The 25,950-nt window shown below is 43.4% G+C and overlaps 1 protein-coding gene and 1 non-coding gene across 3 annotated transcripts in view; one reads left to right on the top strand and one right to left on the bottom strand.

The window, feature by feature from the left end:
- The window catches only part of LARS2 (leucyl-tRNA synthetase 2, mitochondrial), a 155,502-nt gene that overhangs the window by 69,329 nt on the left and 60,223 nt on the right, over positions 1 to 25,950 (bottom strand). For both annotated transcript variants that reach the window (XM_053598588.1, XM_053598589.1), the window contains one exon: positions 17,150 to 17,293. In XM_053598588.1, the coding sequence (XP_053454563.1) occupies positions 17,150 to 17,293 (144 nt within the window). The remainder of the gene's footprint in view (positions 1 to 17,149; positions 17,294 to 25,950) is intronic.
- Positions 17,899 to 17,997, top strand: LOC128593044 (small nucleolar RNA SNORA49). Its single transcript, XR_008382224.1, has one exon. It is a non-coding gene; the product is annotated as a small nucleolar RNA SNORA49 (small nucleolar RNA).

The following is a 25,950-nucleotide window of genomic DNA, read 5'->3' as shown; positions in this document are numbered from 1 at the left end:
TACCCTATCCCTGAGACTGGAGTGCTATGATGCAATTATAGTTCACTGCAGCCTTCAACTCCTGAGTTTAAATGATCCTCCTGACAAGCAGCTGTAGGTGTGCACCACCATGCCTGGTTAATTTTTAAATTTTTTGCAGAGACAGTCCAGCTTTTGCCCAGGAATCCTGGTCTCAAGCGATTCCCCTGCCTCAGCCTCCCAAAGTGCTGAAACTATGCAAAACCAAGATTCTAATTTTTAAATTCCTAATTGTATTATGGCTAATACAGGCAAATGCTTTTTTTTTTTTTTTTTTTTTGTAGAGACAGAGTCTCACTGTACTGCCCTCAGGTAGAGTGCCATGATGTCACATGGCTCACAGCAACCTCTAACTCTTGGGCTTACACGATTCTCTTGCCTCAGCCTCCCAAGCAGCTGGGACTACAGGTGCCCGCCCCAACGCCCGGCTATTTTTTTGTTGCAGTTTGGCCGGGGCTGGGTTTGAACCCGCCACCCTTGGCATATGGGACCGGCGCCCTACTCACTGAGCCACAGGCGCTGCCCTTATTTAGTGTTTTGTAATTCATAAAGTGCTATTACATATACCTCTTCTTAACACACTCTGGGGTAAGGAAGGTACTTTTCAGATGAATACATTTCTGTTGTGAGAGGTTATGTGGCCCACACAAGGTCACAGGAATTGATGAGCCAAGACTAGAAACCAAATTTTACGAACAGTATTCTTGCTACTATAGCACAAAGATTCTTACATTAATGTGTAATTTAAAAAGCACAAACCATTTTCCACACCTGTCATTTATCTATGCATATGGTTGCTATAAAATAATTCAGTAAGTTACATATTTGTTTTATATGGTTATCTTTATTTCATTCTTTTTATAATAAAATACAAAAACAAAAACTCACTGCCACGTTTGGTATTGTGTAGATCATAACTCTTAATCCTGAAGTGCTCCTGATCTGAATTTAGAGAGTATGGCAAAAGGAAATGTTGGCCTGTGATCCTATGACAACTATAAACTCTGATTTTTCTTTATATTCCATACAAGGCCTGGCCCAGAGCCTACAACTGTGCCTTTTCCTGGGCAAATGCTCATTAAATTTTCATTTACTTCCCTCTGCTCAAGGGAGAGGAGCAGAGAGCATTGCTGCAGTACCAATCCCCTACCCCGGCACCTGGGAAAGGGAATACGGTTCTTTGAGGAATGCTTCCTAAGTCCCAGGCACTTCCACGTATGTTGCCTCATTTAATCTTCACAACAGATCGCACATCAAGTATCACAGTAGCATTTCCACCTCCCAGATGAGGAGATGAGTTTCAGAAATTTTCCTCAAGATGGCGGCACCTGTAGCTCAGTGGGTAGGGCGCTGGCGGGTTTGAACCCAGCCTGGGCCAGCCAAACGACAATGACAACTGTAACAAAAAAATAGCCAGGTGTTGTGGTGGGTGCCTGTAGTCCCAGCTACTTGGGAGGCTGAGGCAGGAGAATCACTTAAGCCCAAGAGTTTGCGGTTGCTGTGAGCTGTGACACCAAGGCACTCTACCCAGGGCGACAGCTTGAGACTGTGTCTCAAAAAACAAAAACAAACAAAAACTTTGTAAACTTGCGTATCAGACCTAGGGAATCAGGAACCAAGAAGAGCTGATTTAATAAGGAAAGAAAAAGGCGGGGCACAGTGGTCACATCTATAATCCTAGCACTCTGGGAGGCTGAGGCAGGTGGATTGCCTGAGCTCAGGAGTTCAGAGACCAGCCTTAGCAAGAGCGAGACCCTGTTTCTACTATATTAAAAAAAAAAAAAACTAGGGGCGGTGCCTGTGGCTCAGTGGGTAGGGCACTGGCCCCATATACCGAGACTGGAGGGTTTGAACTTGGGCCCCGGCCAAAAATGCAACAAAAAAAAGAAGAAAAGAAAAACTAACTGGGCATTGTGGCGGGCACCTGTAGTCCCAGCTACTAGGGAGACTGAGGCAAGAGAATGGCTTAAGCCCAAGAGTTTGAGGTTGCTGTGAGCTGTGATGCCACAGCATTCTATCGAGGGTGACAGTGAGATTCTGTCTCAAAAAAAAAAAAAAAAAAGAAATTTTCCCTAAGTCACCCACAAGTATGGGCAGAACTGTGGAAGCAACATTTCCGGCAGATTGTGGCTGACTCCTATTCAGTTCGATACTATGCAATTCCTACTTTCAGACAGCAGTATTTAAAGTCAACCTTTCCATGTCTATATTTCAGCTTATCATTCTCTTAGAGGAATGTAATAGAGATTGGTCTGCGTCTATTATCTTATTTATGTTTTTATTTTATTCCTAGAAGGAAGACTCTGGGCTTAGAGCCATAGGGAGCTGAGGTTATCATCAAAATTCTGTCTTTATGAGGACGCATAGGCCTAGGAAGATTGAGCAATCTGCCCAACATCACTTAGGTCATTGGAGCCATGCCCTAAACTCAATCTCTTGGTTCATTAGTCAGCCCTTTTTTGACTATACTACCCTTCTCTGACAACTTTTCCCCCAATGACACCGTGAACCTCTATTATTTTGGCTGCCCAGCATCCTTAGTCCCTTCTTTCTCAGGGTATAGCAGCAAGATGGGTGAACAGCAGGGCTCTTGCACCAACGCTGGAAGCTTGAAAGGGGATAGACTTGTCACCTACCACATCCCACTCCCCTCCCTGTGAGGTTAAAGAGTGTAACCCATCACGGGCTCAGTGCGTCTCAGAACACTGTGGGGTGACCCAGAGGCATGGAATCACTGCTTTAAATGCCGTATCAGAACGGAGATGCTATACCAATGGCAGCAGTGGCTCAACCAGACGATTTTATGGCTGTCCCTTCATTTCCCCCTAATTCCTGCCTAAGCTTGGCTCTCTAGCCTTGTCAGCTAACTCTGAGTAACCTGATCATCTTCTGATCAATTCATTTTTGGCTAAAATTAACCAGAGTAACTTTACGGTGTTTGCTAACAAGTTGCCTAAATCATTATCAATAGATTATAAAAGTTTCAATATCCTGATATATATAAGCTGATATTGTATTGCCTCCATGTCATATAACTATCACAAAAGTATAAAATCTTGAATACATTAATTATATATTAATTAATAAATATATTAAGATTAATGAATCATTAATCTTGGCTCAGTCGGTAAGGCGCCGGCCCCATATACCGAGGGTGGCAGGTTCAAACCCGGCCCCAGCCAAACTGCAACCAAAAAATAGCCGGGCATTGTGGCAGGTGCCTGTATTCCCAGCTACTTGGGAGGCTGAGGCAAGAGAATCGCTTAAGCCCAGAAGTTGGAGGTTGCTGTGAGCTGTGTGAGGCCACGGCACTCTACCGAGGGCCAGAAAGTGAGACTCTGCCTCTCCAAAAAAATAAATAAATAAATAAATCATTAATCTTCTTATAAAATTATGCACTCTAGAATGCTATTCAATTTTTGGAGCAATTTAGGGGGTCTTAAATACCACCAAACACATAATTAGTACATTATAAACTCTAAAAGGACACAGACCCAAAGACCAAGGAGATTCCATCTACCTTCCAAGCAAATCCTTGTGTGGTCTGACGTAACCTGATGTCTTTCCATCATATAAACCCTTGTTAACGTGATCTGAGGATTAGCTCCATCGCCCACTCTACCCTTCCTTGCCATAGAAAATTCAGATTTGATAGAATCTGACTCTGACAGCACTATTACATCCCTTCTTCCCCCTGTACTGAGCCACTCGGCAGGATAATATATAAGCCCTTTCTTTGTGTTTTTCTTCTAGATTGAATTGTCAAGGCTGGAAAACTTCTTATGGAGGCGCTTTGCTTAAAATATTCAGATCTTGATGAGGACAAAAGATTCAAACAGGATGAAATATGAATGTTTTATATGCTAATTATGAAAAAATGACTGTTTAAAAACCAAATCTATGAATATTTTTAAAAACCAAAAGAGATTTTTAAAATGAATGGCATTTTGAATGACCCAACAAGCTCTTTTTAGTTCCCACTGCATAATAAACATACTATTCATGATGTTTTTTGGAAAAAGGGCTTTAAAGCACACCTTGCCAATAGCCCCTAACAAACTCTCCTTTCTCCCTGGGCTGGCCAGCCTGAAGCTCCACCAGCACAAGGACAGTGTGAGTAGTTACAAGAAATGGTTCAATCTGAAGAGCTGCTTTGGTTTGTTTGGAGTTCTGTTGAGACGGCGTCTTCCTTTTCTCGGTGTGGTGCTCGTCTCATTTCATGTCCTTCCATCTGGCAGACAGGGTTGGAAGCACCTCTCTTCCCTACCCTGGCAAACCTCAATTTATAGAAATCCTCCTGGCTCAAATTCAAAAACCTAGAGAAAATAGCAGGTTTTTAGAATCTTTAAAAGTGCTATGAAATCTCTTCCAAATAAAATCTGATGGAACCCAATACTTAAGAGACGTCCTTCTACCTCCTCTAACTCCTCCCTATCAGTTCCCAAGGTTTGGGCAAAAACTGAAAGCCCTTAATTTATTCAATTCTCATTTAATCCACAGACTTGTGAAATTTCCCTAAACTTACTCAACCAGTCAGCAGCAGATCTTAATGAGGACAAAGATAATGAATTATCCAGATCTGACTGTTCTGGGACCAGTGGGCTCAATTTTCAGGTGTCTCTAAGTAAATTAAACAAAAGATACAACTTCTCCCTGATGCAAAAACTTAATAATATAAATGGGCTTCTTATGACATTTTTACAAAGAACTACTGTATTGAATACTCATATGAAGTAAAATTGTAAAGTCTCCCTGTGGTTATTATTTAGCTTATATAGAAGCAGTGTGGTCTGCAAAGGGGTCTTATACTCATTTTTGCTAGGATGGGCCTGTAAAAGAAAGCCACTGTTGCTCTATATGGACACCACCTGAATAAAATTGTTTTAAACAAATTGTAAATTTGTTGTAAATTAATTGTAAATTAATGAGCCTGGATATGAGTCAGTGTTTAAGAAGATGCACCGTAAGAGATGAGCTGAAGCACCATCCAGTCAGAAAGGTCTTAGTAATATAAAATATAAGAAACAAAGATTAAAATGAAAAGTCTGGGGATAAAAAGAGGATTAAATATAACATGGCTAATCTGACTTGCTCTTCAAAGAAGCGGAATAACACTAGGAATAAATCTATACTACCCAACAGAGCAAGTGCATGAGCTAAAGCATTAATTACGAGGCGTGCCATGACCAAAATGAGAATTCTAGAAGAAGTGGTTTTTTAAAAAAAATTATTGTTTTATTTTATTTTCACCATATACTGGTTTTACATACCATTTGACAAATTTTCATCACACTGGTTAACATAGAAAAAGTGGTTTAAAAAACATGATATATTTTAAAAGACCCAGGTAAAAAAAGTTTAAGTAAACTGAGAAGTACAGACCTTTTAAAATAAGTGGGGGGAGTTGAGAAACTAGAAGAACCTTAAGAACTGAACTCAGATTTGAGACAGAATGGAAGAAGCAAAATTTAATGAAAACACTTAAATATTAAAATGTACATTTTTTTTTTTCTTTTTTTTGTAGAGACAGTCTCACTGTACCGCCCTCGGGTAGAGTGCCGTGGCGTCACACGGCTCACAGCAACCTCTAACTCTTGGGCTTACGCGATTCTCCTGCCTCAGCCTCCCGAGCAGCTGAGACTACAGGCGCCCGCCGCAACGCCCGGCTATTTTTTTGTTGCAGTTTGGCCGGGGCTGGGTTTGAACCCGCCACCCTCGGCATATGGGGCCGGCGCCCTACTCACCGAGCCACAGGCGCCGCCCTAAAAATGTTCATTTTTTAAAAAAAGAGATAGGATCTTGCTCTGTCAGCTAGGCTGTTCGGTGGCGTGACTATAGCTCCCTGTAGTCTCAAATCCTGCACTTGAACAATTTTCCTACCTCAGACTAGGTAGGAAGCAGCTAGGATTACAGGCATGCACTAGCATGCCCAACTAATTTTAAAAATTTTTTGTAGAGATGGTATACTGCTATATTGCCCAGGCTAGTCTTGAACCCCTGACCTCAAGTGATCCTTCTGCCTTGGCCTCTCAAAGTACTGGGATTACAGGCATAAGCCATTGCACCAGCTAAAATGTACACTTTTAAAAGCTTAATGTTTAACGCTGACTTTTTAAAAGCTTAACAATTTTACACTGACTTCTAAAATCAGTGTAATTTTATTAGCAATTATTTTTGAATTAAAAATTTTTATATATTTTTCCCAAACTAATCATTGTCACCAAGATTTCTTTACCTTTTTTCTTTAGCAAGATTTCTTCCACCTCTCTTTTCTTTTTAATAATTTCAATGCAATCACTTTAACAACGTGGAATGTATTTGAGTTCTAATGAAGAAAAATCAATTCTGAAAGGATCGAGATGTTTAAGAATGTACATATACTCTCTAGAACATCCTAGAGGAATAAACTTTCTCTCACACCCTAGAATCCCTCTCCTACTCTAACTCTGGCAGGAAGTTATATATGAAGATTTATATGCTAAAAAAATTCATTTGATGTATGTCTATGTTGTTTGAGTTTGGGAAAGAAAAGACAGATAAACAAATATAATAAAGTCTTTCTATGATAGCCCTACTTCAACTTTCTCTAGAATGCATTTCTAGAAAATCCATTTGGTGTGGCATCTCAACGAAAGATATTTATTTACAAACACAACTGTGTTATCTAAAAGCCTCAATTCCAGTGAAGGTGCTATTAACCTGGCAGGGAAACAATTAGTTCTGAACAGGGCACCCTGCTAATGGTATAGGACTAACCAACAAGGCGTGAATTCATGGGACCTTAGGGGCAGGAAGAAGAGAGACAGGCATCATATAACCCCAGAGCTGTGGGAAAGAGAAGGATGAAAACTGCTATAAAATAGCGTCCAATAAAAGGCCTCTACATGTAAACACTGATGCTGGAAAGAATGTGCTTTCCAGGTAAGACCGTCGGGGAATAAAAACCCTCGGCCCGCCACTGCACGGCCCTATGTGCATGCTCCATGCAAAAGGGTGCAAGAAAAGGATGTGGGAGCCAGGAAGCTAAGCTGGCAGCCAATGTGGCTCATCTCCTCTTCTGCACATTTTAGTCTTCTCCTCAACCTGCCCCCCACCCTGGTAACCCTGACTTTTGAGCCGCAGAACAGTTCTAATTCCACTAACTTCCAATAGATGGTTACTATAGGTTCTGATATATTGCCATGACCTTCCTAAGAATGCAGAAGATGGAGACTGAACTCTTTTAACTACCGAGCCACCTGTCTGATGAGACTGCTTCTGATTCCCAGACACCACTTTTGTCATTTCACTGCCTGCCCCTAGTTCACAGGACAAAAGAGAGGCTATAACTGCACCCCACAGGAAAGGGAGGGAATAATTTACAGAGCTACAACTTGAAAGATTGTGTCTTCAGCCCACTCTGTAGCACTAGTCCCCTGAAAAGGTAGTCTTGATCCAGGAAAGAAGAGTTTTGGGAGCAAGACTGAAAGCTTTTATTGCTTTAATGATGAAAAAAAAAATGGTAACAGTAGTCCTAAAAGATATTCTGCTAATTACCTTCAAGGTGGGAGCCTGCTCATAAATGAAACTTGAAAGAATACAAGTATAAGACCACCCATCCCTTTCCAAGACACTCAGGTCTAAAGATGTGTAAATAAATGATGATATCACCTTCATATCATGCTGTTTTCTTTTATGGTTATCAAAATGATAATTTTTTATGAAAAATCTGGAAAGGACAAAGGGATGAAGAAAAAAAAATTACCCACAATCAGTTTAAGCACCCAGGAAGGTAACTATTACACCTAATCCCTCCATCCTACTAATATCCTATCTTCCATTGATTTGCAAATGCACATTCCCCCCCCCCAAATTCTGAAATTGGGACATGCCTCGTAATCAAGGGTGTCTTACAAGTGATTGACAGCATTTTCCTTTTTAGTGGAGCATCAATTTAAAACATTGTGTCGGGATGGACAAAATGTGGTATGAGCATATATGCCTGAACACGTATTTTTACATAGTTAAGATCATGCTGTTAATATACCCTTTTTAAACTATCAGAGTGCATTTCACTGGAGTTCTCAACTTATTACAGCTTTATTAAATCCCTGTCTTACGCTAATATGACAATCAAAGCTGGCCATCCTGAAATAGTAAGCAAATATATACAGAAAAGGAAAGATACTGTGGAAAACTGCTCCTTTCTAGAAGAGAACACTTGCTTTATGTATCTGCTAATGAACTGTTTACTTCCTTGATAGCAGCAACCGCCACTGGATCAATGCCCCTGTTCTCTAAGCGGCTGGGCTCAGAAGGCCCTCGGTAAAGACAGGTCATGGAGTGGAGTGTATAATGCGAAGCATGACAAAGCTCTAGCTCTGAGAGGCCAACAAGCCAATCCCATCAAGAACAAACCAGAAAACCTCTAATCACCCTCCGTGCCATGACCTGGCCATACGCATCCTCTCTCTGTACCCACTGCTTTCTTAAGTAGCTAATGCCCTGCCTGCCTGCAACACAGGCCGGCAGCCTACAGTCTGCACTGTTTGGTTGCTTGGGAACTAGTCCTTAATAGTGGCAATGTTTGGTTGCTTGGGAACTTAATGGTGAGGGTGGAGGGGGAGGAAAGCAGGACCTGGACTGGCCCTTCCCTGGGCTTGGGTGCCTCCATTAGAAAACGAGGCGTGGGCTGGGTCAGTAATTGTCAAGGATGGGACACACACCTTGGGATCTCAGTCAGCCTCCTGGGGTACAGTGAGGAGGTCAGGATGTGGGCTGTTTAAAATAAAGCAAGACTTATCCCTTTATTTTGTTTTCAGACATCATAATGTTGTAATTTCAAGCAGTTGTAAAGGGAAACATGATGGGTTTGTGTGCTTTTATGTTTTTCAGGTCAGGGCAGGGACTCTTGTTCAATGTGGGGGACCCTGACTTAAATGTTCACTCATTTCTTCTAACTTTAAATATCTCTCCAGCTGGAGAGGTTCACTGGTGACACTGACCAGCCCTCCCTAGTAATCCCTGAGGCCCCTCAAGAAAGGTCTAAACAAATCTCTTTCTTCCCATGGAGTCCAGGCTAACATCGCAAGAAGGAAGGCCTGTAAGAATCCAAAAACAGGGGCCCAGAAAGGCTACTCAGCGTTTAAAAGCAAGACATATATTTAGTTCTGTCTTGATTTTTCAATGTCAATATACCATAAGAAGTATACTATTAAATTCTATTTTTTTTTTTTTTTGAGGCCCCACTTCCACGGTCTGTATCCATACTGAAAATCAAGATGTATACTATTAAATTCTTTCTGCCATTTCCCGTTTGCAGTTATTCCTTCCATCTTGGAAACTAAACAAAACAAAAATTGAAAACCTTCCCTTTTGCAGAGCATGTGTGTGCTGACTTGGAGACTCCATTTCCTTCTCCTTTCTCTCTCTCTTTTTTTTTGAAAAGTTAATTTATTGCAGGTTAATGTAAGGGTACAACCAACCAAGTCAAAATATTTGGTTTTGTTAGGTGAAATCCCTCTTGTGGTTATGTCCCACACATAAAAGGTATGCCAAACACCCCCACCCCGTGCCCAACCGCTCCTCCCCGCTCAGCACCCCTCCCCCACCACTTGAGTTGAAATGAGTTTTTCTACTGTGTGGGCATGCATGGGACACCTCCTGGCTTCATATTCAAAAGTCCTCTCTTATCTCACACACCGGGGGCGTGTGGCAGGCACTGCTGTCTTTTTTTCCCTGACAGGGCGGAGGGTGGGGTGCGAGCAAGAACTCAGGTAGTCAAATTGGCCTAACAGAGACCACTTACGGACGAGATTAGGCATTGGGCGAGGGGACACTCAGAGGTACGCAGGGTTAAGAAGGCCCTGCATTTAGGGAGAGGAAACCTGATTGCCTGTGTATCATCTCTGTATCACCTAGAAACCCCATCAGTTTCTAAATCCCAGAGCTGGGACCCAGCCCTGCACTGACTCTGATGGACCTTTCCAGGCAGAAGTTCCCTCTATGGCTTGCTGAGAGCTGGCCAGCTGTCTCCTCCCAGCAATGTCACCTTCCCCCAGTTGTTATTAAAAAGTTTACTCCCTCTACTTGAGGCAGCCTCTTGCTCGCCTGGGAAGAAGTGCCAGGCAACCGCTAGCCTCAAACTGCCTAATTTCCTATGGCCTCTGCTCCCCTCCTGCCTCTGCCTAGTGCCACTCCTAGAAGGACTTCTGAGGGCTGAGGCTTGGCTCTCCCTGGGACAGCTCCCCCCTCCCCCCTTGGCACTGGTCACCCTGGCCGGGGCTGACCCTGAGGAGGGCTGAGAGGATAGGAAGGAGGGTGGAGAAAAATGGAGTTCAACTTAGAACAGCTTAGAAGACAAAAGACCTGGACAGGTAAAGAAAACAGGCAACAGAAGTGGGAGATAATATGTAAGAAGGAACAGAATTGAACAATCCATTAGCTTTGTAGGGCAGGGAGTCAAAACCAGATCCCAGGGACTGGGAGCACTGTCTGCTTATTTCCAAGAAACAGAGGGACACAGCAGATAGATAATTCTGGCAGGGAGGCAGAGGGCTCTGAGCGTGCAGCTGAGCACTGGTCTGACAGCCCAGGGGTCCAGGAAGGACTCTGCCTCCTACCACTCAGGAACTAATAAAATATTTTTTAAAGGGGGAGGGATAAGGCCCCCCTCAGCCCTGATTGGCCACAGAGCGGTATGGTGGGGATGGATGCATGAAGACCTTCAAAGCCATAGGCTTTTTAAGAGAAAACCTTTGGGCAGCGCCTGTGGCTTAATGAGTAGGGCGCCGGCCCCATATGCCAGAGGTGGCGGGTTCAAACCCAGCCCCGGCCAAAAAATAGAAAAAAAAAACAAACAAAAAAAAAATATTAAAAAAAAAAGAGAGAGAGAGAGAGAGAGAGAGAGAAAAAACCCTTGCAGTAGATAAACCAAGGCATTATCATCATTAAATCCCAGCCCTGGCGTGAATCCTCAGAACTCTACAAATAAGCTGACAGTCCATTAAATGTTTCTCATTTGCTCCCCTAGGTCTGCCATTTTGCCTCTTCTGCCAATATCTTATTTGTGTGCCCCCCGCCTCGTGAAGGCCAGCATGCGCACACAGGGGGTGGCAAGGGCAGAGGGCAAGGGGAGACCAAGTCACCAAACCTCTCTGACCAATCCCTTTGCTAAGCTTCCCTAGCAGCATAGGGGTGCCGGGGATGTCATTACCCAGAGACAGTTCCTGGTGCTACCCGTGAGCCTCCTCTCTACTGGGGCTGAGAGAGGATCGGTGGATAAGAGAAAGCCAGGTGACAGGCCCAATTTCCAGGAGCAGCTGAATACTTTCGTAAGGAGCCCAGCACCTCAGAATTGAACCAAAGATCACCAGGGATCTCCATTCCAGAGTGCAGGTGACTCTTGGAGGCTAGACACTTGCGTCCCTGCTCCCCTAGGGCTGTCTCTCTGCCCTAGCATCCTCCTCTGTCTCCCCAAGGAGCTCCTGGCACAAACTGCACTTCCCTTCCCTCCCCACTGCCCTTCAGCCCCATTTTCCTGCTCTACAGGCTAAAACAAGACCAATGCATTCTGTAAAGGTAGCTCTGCTTCTCTGTTTTACCTGTAATCTCACAGGTGAAATCAAGAGAGGAGAGGCATAAAGGAAGCAGGAAATGGGCGGCTTACTGCCTCGCATTCCTGCTGATTTCATAATGGCTCACTCTTGCCCACCTGCTTCTCACCAGCAGACATTCTACTTGGAAACACTTGTGAAAGGATGAAGTTTCCTGCATGTCTGGAGGGCAAGAAGATGCTCCCTTAAAGACATTCGGCATGTCCATCTTTACAAGCTCTGTGGAGCACTGGACAGACTTGGGGCTCCTCCTCCTCCTTGCCTCTGCACTATCTTGCAGTGTGACAGAGTTCCCACTGTGTTGTGAGGGCTCACATCCACTAATGCAGGCTCCAAGCTGCATAAGAACAGGGACCTCAACTTCTCTCACCTGTACTCTCAGCACCCGGCCAGGGTCTGGCTAGGTCCTCAACAGCACTGGAGAAAAGAATGAATGAATTCAGACCACTAGAGAAGCAATAGAGACCCCTGTTACTTCCTACCAGTGTGAACCTCAGCTTCCTCATCAGTAAAATGGGGAGAACAGGAGTACCAACCCTCAAAGGATGAATGTGAGGGTTAAGTGAGAGGGTGTAAATCAAGGCCTGTGCCCTGGTCACAGACTGTCACCTTACAGCAGTTGCCAAGTAACTCTTGAAAACATGGAAAACATAAAGCGCCAATTGGGTTTGGGAGGTGATTAAATCAGCCATGAGAGCCTGGTTGTACCCAGCTTGACACCAGAGAAACCCGTGCCCAGTGCCCAGGGGCCACTGGAGGCAGCAGGAGAGTCGAAACCACAGACCTATGGGAAAACTTCAGCTGGGGGCCCTCTCTCTCTGTCTCTCCTTCCAGCTGACACCCTGCTGTCAGGAGCTGGGCTGTTCCCAGGAGACTGACTCCCTTTGCTTGCTGTACAGAAGCCTCCAATCCCCCTCCTCCCCTTGCTCTCACCTCAGCAGTGCTGCCCACAGATGCCGCCCACACATCTCTGCCAAGGCTAATCCATGTTCTTCAGATACTCCTACCGCAAGTTTTCTTTTTCACAGAATGGCTGAAATCACTTTTAACGTATCACAAAGAAAACAATCTTAGGAAGACTGGGTAGGGGGTGAGAGAAAAAAATAAAATATATCATAGAACAGCCTTAATAAAGCATTTTTAGATTTCAGGGTTCCCTGTAATTTTCACATCATGTATTGCCTTTAAAGGCAGGTTAAGTGAAGGAAAGAGGGCTCCTTGATAGCCCTGCTCTCAAGCAGACCACAGCCACAACACAGAGGCAGCCGCGAGAGCTACTAAAGCAGATGCAAATGCAGAGCTCAGTGGCTATCCCAGCGCCCACTGCCCTTTCTCTCGCTCCACCCACCTCCACCACAGAAGCTAAAAGCCCAGGCCTGCCTTCCTAGTCGGGGGTGGCCGCTTGACACAAATGGGAACTAACAGGACATAACCACAATTCTACTGGGAGTTTCTAGGAAAGTTTTGTAAATGGAACAGTCACTCTCACTGCCCTTTCTGTTTCTCTGTGTTGTGAATGGAGACGTGATGTCTGCAGCTACAGCAGCCATCTTATAACCATAGAGTGACAGGCAGGAAGGAAAGGCCAAGAACACCATGAAGTTGCCAACTCAGGGCCCTATCTCAGTTCAGCCCCAGCCACGAGGACTTGTTATGTGCAGAAAGTAACTTCCCATTGGTTTAAGCCGCCATAACTTGGGTTTCCAGTTGCTTGTAGCTAAAATCATTATTAACTGATTCAATATCTCACCCATAGCTTTGTAGAAAAACCTCTTCACTAATTCAAATTCAAGACTATTTTTGCCATACCAGGTTTTAAAGCAGATGTCCTATCTCATCTCACTTGATCTTCTGTGAAGTTTTGGACCTACTTTTTTTTTTTTTTTTTTTGTAGAGACAGAGTCTCACTGTACCACCCTCGGGTAGAGTGTGGTGGTGTCACACGGCTCACAGCAACCTCTAACTCTTGGGCTTATGCGATTCTCTTGCCTCAGCCTCCTGAACAGCAGGGACTACAGGAGCCCGCCACAACACCCGGCTATTTAATTTGTTGCAGTCTGGCCGGGGCTGGGTTTGAACCCACCACCCTCGGCATATGGGGCCGGCGCCCTACTCACTGAGCCACAAGCGCTGCCCTGGACCTACTTTTCTAAGCACCTATTATTTTTACATCTATTCAAAATGTCTCCTGGCCAGCTCAAACTTACAGTGACTCCCTATTTCCCTGTAAGTGGTTTAGCCATCCACTTACTGTTCTAGCCAGGGTCTTCCTTGATGCCACCGTCTTCTACACACTCTCATCCAATATATCACCAAGCTCTATGAATTTTGCCACCTGAATATTTTTCTAATCCACTCACTTCTCTCTACTATTCCTACCTAAGCCCAAATTTTGCATGCCTGGACCATCACAATAACCTTCTAAGTGGTCTCTCTGTATCCACACTTGGCCTTCTGCAATGACCTTACACACATAAAAATGCCAATCTGGGGCGGTGCCTGTGGCTCAGTGAGTAGGGTGCTGGCCCCATATGCCGAGGGTGGCGGGTTCAAGCCCAGCCCCGGCCAAACTGCAACAAAAAAATAGCCGGGCGTTGTGGTGGGCGCCTGTAGTCCCAGGTGCTCGGGAGGCTGAGGCAAGAGAATCGCGTAAGCCCAGGAGTTGGAGGTTGCTGTGAGCCGTGTGACGCCACAGCACTCTACCGAGGGCCATAAAGTGAGACTCTGTCTCTACAAAAAAAAAAAAAAATGCCAATCTGACCATGTCATCCCCTTCCTTAGAAATGTCATGGTTTCCTTGTGTTCTTATGGTAAAGTCCAGGTTCCTTAGGATCTAAACGGCCTTGTCAAATCTTGTCCCTAACTACTTCTCTAGCCGTATCCTGAGTCTTTCCACTTTGCTCTTTCAGCTTAAATTATAGTGTCATTCTTTCAGTTTCTCAAATCAATCATACACATTTCTGCTTTACGGCCACCACACATGCTGTTCCCTACATGAGTGTGTGTGTGGAGGGAAACTCTCTACCAGCTTTATGGTTTATTTAACCCTCACATATTCTTCTGTACCCCAAACAGTGGACTTTTAATTTCAGATTTTGGACTTTTTCTGTTTTAGATTTTCAGTTAGTTCATGTAAAACAAAAGTTTCCCCTCTCTCCTGGGATTCCCCATCTATTCACTCATTACGGCCATTTTTTCCTTTAAGTTCCACACCATTTACATAATGGATGCATTTGGCATTGTCAATTAATTTCAACACTGGGTCACATCAGAGACATCAGAGTCCACTTCTATTGGAATGCTTTTTTTCTTGATTATGGGTCACAATTTCCTATTTTTCTGCAAGTCCAGTAATTTTTAATAGTATGAAGGAAGGGCTGTCCAGAAAGTATCATGCAATATGAAAACCAGTATTAAAATTGCTGTTTTATGGCTGGCCACATACACCAGGGTTGGTGGGTTCGAACCTGGTCTGGGCCTACTAAAAACAACAATGACAACTACAATCACAAACAATAAAATACAACAATAACAAAAAAATAGCTGGCCATTGTGGCAGGCGCCTGTGGTCCCAGCTACTTGGGAGGCTGAGGCAAGAGAATTGCTTAAACCCAAGAGTTTGAGGTTGCTGTGAGCCATGACATCATGGCACTCTACCCAGGGCAACAGCTTGAGACTGTCTCAAAAAAAAAAAAAAAATTAATTAATTAATTAAATAAATAAATGAAATGGCTGGATACTTTCTAGACAGCCCCTGTATGAGAGACACTGCAGAGAAAACCTTGTGGCCATATCAACAAGGAATCCCAGTACAGCACAGCCCTCCTGGTGTCTCTGTTCTGCTCTTAGCCGCACAGGAACTGTTCACTGTTAGGTCTCACAGAGTCTTGCTCTCCTTCTTCTCCTGATTTTCAGAACAAATCAAGTGCTAACCTCAAAGACAACTTCTTCAATGAATTTGCACAGGAGTTCAGCAAGAACCAGGCAAGTCACCATGGTAACTAACCATTTCCACTGAATAGCTGAAAAGTCACAGCTGACAATTTAAAGAACAAGTCCCTCAGTTAGGTTATTACATTTCCAACTAGAGGCAGAGGTCAAAACAAAAGCGCTAATTAGGTAGCCCTTCCAACAATGCCTGGAACAAAACCATCTGACAGGTCCAAGAGGTGATCTGACACCCTCCAGGTAATGTGGTAGACACCAACTGTCAGCAGAGAGGGGCGCCCACTGCCTGGGATGGCAGTGGGATGGTTCAGAAAGCAACATCTTCAGCTTTGTTCTTCTCATTCAATCTCCAATGTGAGCACTGTGTTAACAAGTTCTAACGAGCACTTTTTCAAATCCATATGCTATTCTCTGCTGCTGTCTGAATAAATTATAATGAGAAACAGGCTCATTTAAGACAAATCCTTTACTGAGAAAACTAGAGGTCATGTTTCTGTATGGCGTGGTATTCTGAGTTGCTATATAGCATTCTAATTCAGCAAAGTTTTGTAGTGACCAGAGGTTATTGAGAACTTTGTATTTTCTTTGCATGTAGGAACTACAGTATTGGATCTGACTGAAAGTCTATTTCAGTCCAGTACTCTAGCGCTCACAGAGCAACCCCATGGGCTACTGTGGAAGGGCACATCTATCCTTCTTACGCTGGCTACCACAGGGGAAGAACTACCACGGCACACTGAGAGTAGCCTTTCATAATACCTCCACCTTTTTAGGCCCTTTTTATGGCCAGTCTCCTGAATGCAGAAGAATACACAGATCATCAAATTGCCACATGATGTGTCCCTAATTTGCTGTAATCATTTATGTCTGCAGTTTCAGGGGGTGATGCTTCAATTCTAGTATCCTGAAACTTGGTAAGCTTAAGGGATAAGAAGCACAGAATGTTTCTAATATATACAGAACAGATTATTTCGCCCAGGTAATTGTTGATTTAATAAGCAAGTCCCTAATTTTAATGACTGGCTTTGCCCTTTAATCCCTGAACACGGAAAGAGGTAAAAGTCACCTTAAAGACCACTTGGTCCAACCCCTTCATTTTATTCATGAGGAACTAAGGCCCAAGGACCAGTTTACAGAGCTTTGGTTACTCACTTAGCTTTTTACACTGGCCTTCCCGCATGGAGACCAGCCATCTCTGCATTCCTTTTAGATAATCTGCTCTGGATCCCACAGAAGTTCCTTTTGTCTTTCTGGAGGTCTTATTAGATGAAGACAGTTTTCTCTTTTTCCTTAAAGCCTTGTTGCTGCTATAAATATGGGTGTTTTTTGACCTCTGTGGCAGTGAATCGAAAGGTCAGCAAACAATGGCCTGCAAAGGCCTCCAGGTGGCATTCTTGACTTACAGCTGGAGACACAAACCCATTGCCACCTAGACTGATGATGAGGCTCATCTGCTTCCTGCCTGTGTACCTCTGAGAGCCCTTCCTAGAGCTTACCCCCAACACTGAGGTTCTCCAATACCCAGAAGACCTTGCTGTTGCCTGCTAACACGTAAGGTATTATTGGGGCGCCACTGGGCTGACACTCACCTTTGCATAAGCAGTTGTCCTAATAAACCACTGTTTGAGGTACTTCTGTTCCACCTTTGCTCCAGAACGCCATGAACAGCCATGTTCATCTACCTGCTCATTGGCCAGCACTGTTTGATCCACTGGGTCCCAGTTAACCAAGGCCTGTTATAATTCATGAAAAAAATGATACAACGTGGTGAATACCTTTAATAGGACCATTTAGAGGTTTCTTACATGTGAGAGGGTTCACAAATGCAACAGCTCTGCTCTGAGACTTGCGGGCATCTCCTTGGAGTATTGCTCGGCAAAGAAACTACCAGCAAGCTGTAAAAGGGACACACGAATGGCCATGTGGTTTCACCTTATTAGAACAGGCTTAGGAAGGAAGGCTCTAAGTGTGTGTCTAACTTAACTTCGGTATCTTCTTATATGAAAAGATAAACTCGCAGGATAGAAAATTTTAACAAACAAAAGAAAAAAAGAAAAGATGGTGCCTACCTAAAATTTAGCAGATGGGAATCATTTCAGGGGAAACTAGGTTGACTCTTCTAATCCTCACAACATTTTGTTGTTGTTATTCTAGCTTAATAATTTTTTATCAAATTTTTTATTATAGCTTAATAATTTTCATAAATGTATTGTTTACATTGCACAAGATAAGTAACTTTCATAAAAAGTATTTTTCCTCACAATATCTTTTGTGGTAAGTATATTTATTATCCCCATACTGCAGAAAAGTAGTTTGAGGAACAGAGAAATCAAATAACTTACTTAAGCCTGGCATTGCCTGAGGATAGACGAGCAAGCACACGTCCCTCCCCAGTAAACTCTGCTATCTTTTGGGGCCTATCAGGTGAGCTGACAGTATATTCAAGATGGAATCGTGGAATCCTCCTTTTTGTGACCAATGGCTTCTGTTAATGAGGCCATGGATAGAGACACTGGTGAGCAGTGAGTGAGAGATGACACAGATGCTGGGAAGACCCAGAAGAGAAAGCTCGAACTCTGTGTCTTTATAGCACACACCTCATGTCACATGGAACAGGTTTTTTTGAGACAGAGCCTTAAGCTGTAACCCTAGGTAGAGTGCCGTGACATCACAGCTCACAGCAACCTCCAACTCCTGGGCTTAAGCAATTCTCTTGCCTCAGCCTCCCAAGTAGTTGGGATTATAGGTGCCTGCCAAAATGCCCGGCTATTTTTTGGTTGTAGTTGTCATTGTTGTTTGGCAGGCCGGGCTGGATTCGAACCGCCAGTTCTGGTGTATATGGCTGGCGCCTTAGCCGCTTGAGCTACAGGTGCTGAGCCTAAATCAAACAGTTTTGTTATGGAATAATGTCTTATCAATAAGTATTAGAATGTGTCAGAGGTTTCCTAACATGTCTTGGGAACACTAACTTGGGTGTTCTAAAAACAAAAACAAAAACAAACAAACAAACCCAAATAACTTACCTAAGGTCACACAGTAAGTGACATAGACAGAACAGGATAAGAACTCAGGTCTCTAGAAATCAAGTTTTGATGTTTTTTTGTTTTGGGGGGTTATTTTTTGCAATTTTTAAAAACTTCTATGTAAACTTCTGTTTAAATTAAAGTAACTTGAAAAAATATTAAATGTTACAACTTGATGAATTTTTACATAGGTACATACTCACATAACTGTCACTCATACCGAGATGTAGAATATTCCTAGCATCTCTGAAAACCACTGCGCCTTTTACCAATGCCGCCCCTGCCCGCCAAAGGTAACTACTATTCTGAACTCTCTCTCCACAGATTCATCTGGCTGACAGAACCCGCTGCCTTAATCATTATGAAAATTCTCTTCCAAGAGTTCTATTTAGTTTCTATCTTCATTTAAAACAAATAGTCGTGCCATTGACATTTACCCTTTTATGACATTCAGGTACTACTTGGTACAAAGAAGGCAACAAGTACAGACAGATGTGTTGGGGCGTTAAAATAGCCCGACTCAATACACGTTGTTTTCTATTTCTTTTTTCCTTTTTAAGAGATGGGGGGTCTCACTCTGTTCCCTGGGCTGAAGAGCAGTGGCACCATCATAGCTCACTGCAGCTTCAAATTCCTAGGCTCAAGTGATCTTCCTGCCTCAGCCTCTAGAGTAATTCAGGTTACAAGTGTGCATCATCATGCCTGGCTAATTTTTTTTTTAAGAGGGATAAAAATGTTTTAATTGTTGAAATACATTGGTAAATTGAGTGATTTACACTACAGTACTAAGTGGGTACACATATCATTATCAAAAAAAGAACTTCCCAGATATCTCACTAACCATCAATCTCAAGTCCTTGAAAACAGTTTAGAAATAACTTGAAATGGCATGATTATGCAGAGGTAGACTGAGGGACTCAGTGGCTAGGAAGCATTTGTAGTTACATAAGCATCTGACTAAATGAAATACAAATTTAATCAAAATGTGCACATGGCATGCAAATTTAAATAGTTTATTTTTAAACATTGCAATGAAATACATTGTTCCTGCTAAAGGAAACTCTTACATTTAAATAAAATGTGAACACCAAATGATAAAAAAGGGAAAGAGATAGTAGTATGAATCAATTTACCAAATTTACAGCTAAAATTTAATATGAAGTAGAAATAGTGAAAGATAACAAATATATTGTTTTAGGTAATTCGTTTATAATGCCTTATTATCTTAATTTATAAATACAATAAGGATTTTGTTATTTAAAAACTATCAAAAAAATATCAATGAAAAGACATGACCTGCAGGAACAGTCTTGAATGGCCAGGGGTTAAAATGCTGCACCAGAGCACAGCAGCCCAGGCTGGGTGACAAGTCTCCATGACAGTTTGCTAACTGGTCGTTCGCAGGTGGACCACAGAAAGTTCCATACCCAGTGTACTGTCTACCCAATTCCCTTCTATGACTGCAGCATTCAACATCTACCCATGCCTTTAAGTATACACTTAATTTTGAGGGGCAGGAGAGGGAAGGGCAACTGTTGAGAATTTCCGAGGAAATTGTGCACATGACACATTGTCCCATGGGACTACATTCCTTCCAAATTGATTCGAAAGCTTTGGTCCCTTGATTATTGAGTTGTGATGGTATTTTCTTCTAATGTTTTCATACCATCTTTGTTTGATTGGACACCCTATTGACAGCTTCAGCGGGCAGGCCAACATATACTCCTCCAAAATTTCTCCTCTTGTCGTCTTCAGTTATTGATTCTTCTGCTGCATCTTCACCTGATCCTGTAGGGCCCCCGTCTCCACCCAGATTGGTGGCAGTGGAGTTCCTGCAGCCCATCGTGCTGCCACTGGCCAGGGAAGCCCCACCCTGGAGCTCTGGGCTGCAGGTCCAGGGGGTAGAGACCAAGCTGAGGGTGGCATGCCCCCAGTAGGAGGCCAGGGCATGGTGGGGTCAGGGCACGGCAGGCTGAGGGTAAGGCGGGAACCACCCCCTAGCTAATTTTAAAAATTATTTTGTAGACATAGTCTTACTATCTTGCCCAGCCTGGTCTTAAACTCTTGGCCTCAAATGTTCCTCCTGCCTTAGCCTCCTCCCAAAGTGCTGGGATTACAGGTGTGAGCCACCAAGTATGGCTTGGTTTAAAAAAAAAAAAAAATTTTTTTTTTTAAAGAGTCTCACTTTATTGCCCTCGGTAGAGTGCGGTGGCGTCACAGCTCACAGCAACCTCCAACTCCTGGGCTTAGGCGATTCTCTTGCCTCAACCTCCAGAGTAGCTGGGACTACAGGCACCTGCCAGAATGCCCGGCTATTTTTTTGTTGCAGCTTGGCTGGGGCTGGGTTTGAACCTTCCAACCTCGGTATAGGGGGCCGGTGCCCTACCCACTGAGCCACAGGCACCACCTGCCATTTTTTTTTTTTTTTTTGAGACAAAGCCTCAAGCTGTTGCCCTGGGTAGAGTGCCATGGCATCACAGCTCACAACCTCCAACTCTTGGGCTCAAGCAATTCTCCTGCCTCTGCCTCCCAAGTAGCTGGGATTACAGGTACCTGCCACAACACTCAGCTATTTTATTTTATTTTATTTTGGTCGCAGCTGTCATTGTTGTTTGGCAGGCCCAGGCTGGATTCGAACCCGCCAGCTCAGGTGTATGTGGCTGGCGCCTTAGCCGCTTGAGTCACAGGTGCCGAGCCCACCCAAAATTTTAATGTGATTCTAATAAGAGAGTATGCTAACATTTGTCCATTTGCCCCCTAGACCCTCTTTGCACCCTGTTCTATGCCCCCAAGGAAGTTGACCTTTGTAGCCTGCATTACCTTGGACACTCACTTCTGACTGCATTTGACCCATGAGAGGCACCCTGGCTTCCTCCTGGCCAGGCTATGATCTGGCAGTGGCACCATGCCTCTACTGAAGGCCACGACCCCTGTTGGGAAGCCCTCATCTGCCGTTACAGCTCCAGTAACTGCTCCCAAGATTGTCCCTTCAGCCCGGGGGAGCAAAGGCTTCCTTCTGCTGCCAGCGCCAAGTGCTCCACCATCTTTTCTGAGTTTCCCCGAACTCTGTACATATAGTCCCTTCACTACGTTTGTTTCAATGACTCATTTAGGATGTCCTCTCTATTTCCTGCTGGGATTCTGCTGATCCAGAGACATGTCTAAAAATTACCTAAAAAGCAGGGGTGGGGGAGAGGTGTCAGCCTCTGTGAGTTGTGATTTTACAACTAAAAGTAGTACATCCATTGAAAAATTTACGCTTGTTAAGTCCAGAGTCAGGGTGGAAAAGATGAATAATTTTTTCCTCTGTAAAAGAAGGTTCCCTGAAACCTTGAGCTCATAAAGATATAGAAATAAAATATCTTGGGGGGGGGGGGAGGAAAAGCAGAGAGAAGGAAAGAGAGAAAGGGGTGGGACCTTGGCTGTGCCACACCTTCTGGGGGCAAGACAGGATTGCAAGAGGGACTTTACCTAACAAATGCGATCAGTGTAACCTGGCTTATTGTAAACTCAATAAATCCCCAGCAATAAAAAAAAAAAAAAGAAAATATCAGACCAGGTTAATAAATCAAAGGTGATTTACTTATCTATTATTACTGCCTATATTAGGGGGACTGGGGAAGAATACCATTAATTATTTTTTTAAAAAAATTAATATAAATTCTAATTGACAAATCATAATTGTATACACTTATGAAGTACGATGTGATGTTTCAACGTGTATTTCCAACATGGAATGATTAAATCAAGCTAATGAACATAACCATCACCTCACTTAACATTTCTTGTTGTGATATATTTACTCTTTTAGTTATTTTTAAATATATAATACATTATTATTGACTATATTCACCTTGCTATGCAATAAGATCTCAAAACTTACTCCTCCTGTCTAGCTAAAACTTTGAACCCTTTGACGATCTGCCCCATTCCTCCTCTCCCCTAAGCCCCAGCCTCTAGTAAACATAATTCTACTCTCTCCTTGTATGAATTAAATACAACTTTTTTAAATATTCCATTTATAAGGGAAATCACATAATATTTGTCTTTCTATGCCTTGCTTGGAAAGACAAATTAATATAACTTTTTAAATATTCCATATACAAGTGAAATCACGTAATATTTGTCTTTCTATGCCTGGCTTATTTCATGTAGCATAATGTCTTCCATTAGTAGTTTCATCTATGTTGTCCTTAATAACAGAATTTTGTCCTTTTTTGAAGCTGAATGGTATTCCATTGTGTATATGTACTATACCACATTTTCTGCGTCCATTCATCCATTAATGAACACTTAAGTTCATTCTGTAACTGGCCTATTATGAATAATGCTACCATGAACATGGGAGTGCAGACAGCCCTCTGACATACTAATTTATATTCCTTGGGGTATATAACCATAAGTATATAGCAATTTTAGTTTTTTGACGAATCTCCCATACTGTTTTCCATAAAGCCTGTATTAATTTACATTCTTTCCAATAGTGTGAAAGGGTTCTCTGAAAGGGCACCACTTAAAATAGCAGGTAAAAAGAAAGGGCTAAATATTGTCTAGTCATTTTGACAGCTCATTCAAGAGGCACCCCTTCCCCCAAAAAACAACCCATGCACAACTAAAGCTTATATAAAACTTTTGTAAAAGGGAGGAAAAAACCCCTATATTCCTCCACCTCTGCCTCCTGCCAACCTCAAAAGATGTGGGAGAAGCAAACACTCAGCACCCAGATTGCAATAACAGATAGGACTTGATTTTCTTCTCAACGTTTCCTATGCAGCTCAGGCTCTAAGTTACAAAATGCAATGAGGAAGATGTGTTCCCAAGAGATTTACACTGAAGGACCCAGTGATGCCATTTTGGGCTTTTCATCATTTCAGGCTTTTGTTCTCCATTTTAAAAGCAACCTGAAAATCCTTTGTTTTGTTTCTTAGTAAACCACACCCCTCCCTATCTCCAGGGATGCGTCCCTATCTCCCAGGATGCTTCCCTATCTCCCGGAGTGCGTCAGAACTCCCCCACCCCCACCGTTGAGATTGGCGGGACCCTATCAGCCTTAAATTCTAGTGTCAGCATAAGAGATAACCAACTCAAAGGCCACGCTTTATTTCCCACACCCCTCACCCCATAACCACTGCATAAAAACCCCTGCGGGCAACGAGCACAGGGCTCTCGGCCCCAGTTGCTTCTGGGAACGCCGGCAGCCCTGGCTCGAGCCTGAATAAACGCCCTCATTGATTTGAATTGGTTTCTGGCTATCTCGTATGGTCATTGGAGATTTCGATTCTCAGGTATAACAACACATCATAATAAAACTAGGGTGTTGAGTGAAAACAAATAAAAGCAAAACATAAAAACAATTTTTTCCCCAGTGAAAGCTTTAGGGGGAAGGGAAAAAACACCAAAGGAAATAGTGTCTCAAATCAAAGACACATCAGCTGGGAGAAACCACATTCGTTTCGTCCCAGGCCACAATCCACCTCAGCCTTGGAGGTGCAGATTTAGGTTCAGACTTCCCACAAATGGTTAAGCCCTGGTGGTCAAAATCCAGGGCCCAGGGTCTAGGGAGTGCCGCAGCAGACAGCCCCTGGAACCCTGGAGTTGCTTCCCACATCCCGTTCCTTGGGTCTCCACTCTGCCACAACTGTCTCTATCAACAGCTTCCCTTTTCTAGCAATATTGGGTTTTCATATTTTGAACCTTTGCTTTGATGAAAGCCCTGACTTTTAAGCAAGCACAGTCTTGCTGAATAGCATATGATTTCTGGACAACTTCACTGATTCTATTCATTTCCCTGCTTGACATTTTGTTGTCTATCACCTACGGAAGCCAAATTCACACTCCTTAGTAGTTAATCAGCCTTTTTGTAAAATATAGTCTATATCTGTATTTTGAAATTGACTTTAAACCAATTTTTTTTTTTTTTTGAGAGAGGGTCTCACTCCGTCACCCTTGGTAATGTGCCATGGTGGTATAACTCATGGCAACCTCAAACTCTTGGGCTCAAGTGATCCTCTTGCCTCAGCCTCCCAAGTAGCTGGGACTACAGGTGCCTGCTACAACGCCCAGCTATTTTTTTAGAGAAGGGGTCTCGCTCTTGCTTAGGCTGGTCTCAATCTCCTGAGCTCAGGCAATCTACCCACCTCAGCATTCCAAGTACTGGCATCACAGGCATGAGCCATTGCACCCAGCCTGACTTTAAACCAATAATGAAATCATTAACACACCTGCAAACACACTGAGTGCTGAGTAGGTTTCACCCACGGCTCCCCTCACTACAGTTATCTGGCAACGTCACAGGATGCTGTACTGAAATTAGAGAAATTCCCCCACTTAATCTAGGGTTAAACACCAGGATTCATATTTTTGGGTTAAGTGATTTGCTTTTAGAAAGCATTTCAGATTTGCACACAATAACACCATTACAAACGTGAAGTCTAGTTCAAAAAGGGTCAAATTTGCAGTGAAGGTGAGGGCCCCAACATTTTTGTCCCCTTCCTCTACCCTTCTTTGCCATTAGCTCTTAGAAGTGTGGAAGACTACAGGCTCTGTTGGAGGCTACCTGGGCAGTATCCTCCTGACTCGAGTTTATGCGCTCTCCTCTCTGTGACACAGCCTCTGTGGTGACTGCTGCCCTGGCCTGGCCTCCTGTTTCGAACCCTCCTGTCTCTCATCTCACTGTCACCACTCCTTCTCTTTCCTCGGACCCTCCCTGCTTTACAGTGCCAGTCCCTTCTAGATCTCATCCATTTTTGGCATGTTTGGGGGGTACCAGTCCCTTCTAGATCTCATCCACCTTCATCATGTTTTTTGGGTACCAGTTTCCCTTCTAGATCTCATCCACCTTCAGCATGTTTTTTGGGGTGCCAGTCCCTTCTAGATCACATCCACCTTCAGCATGTTTTGGGGGTACCAGTCCCTTCTAGATCACATCCACCTTCAGCATGTTTTTTGGGTACCAGTCCCTTCTAGATCACATCCACCTTCAGCATGTTTTTTGGGTACCAGTTCCTTCTAGATCACATCCACCTTCAGCATGTTTTGGGGGTACCAGTCCCTTCTAGATCTCATCCACCTTCAGCATGTTTTTTTTGGTACCAGTCCCTTCTAGATCACATCCACCTTCAGCATGTTTTTTGGGTGCCAGTCCGTTCTAGATCACATCCACCTTCATCATGGTTTTGGGGTGCCAGTCCCTTCTACATCTCCCTCTGGCATGCTTTTTATTTCCTGGCCAGCACATCTTTCCTCAAGCCTTTGGCTACTCTCCATCGTTTTCCTCCTCTCTTCTTTCTCCTCAACCTCAGCATTTTTATCCATTTATTTATTTATTTTTTACTACCAAACTATACTATCAGGCAGCCTCAGGTTCC

The sequence above is a fragment of the Nycticebus coucang genome, chromosome 8 (genome assembly GCF_027406575.1).
Source record: "Nycticebus coucang isolate mNycCou1 chromosome 8, mNycCou1.pri, whole genome shotgun sequence".
NCBI lineage: Eukaryota > Metazoa > Chordata > Mammalia > Primates > Lorisidae > Nycticebus > Nycticebus coucang.
The sequence above is the reverse complement of the archived record's forward strand: the minus strand, read 5'-3'. Positions and strand labels throughout refer to the sequence as shown.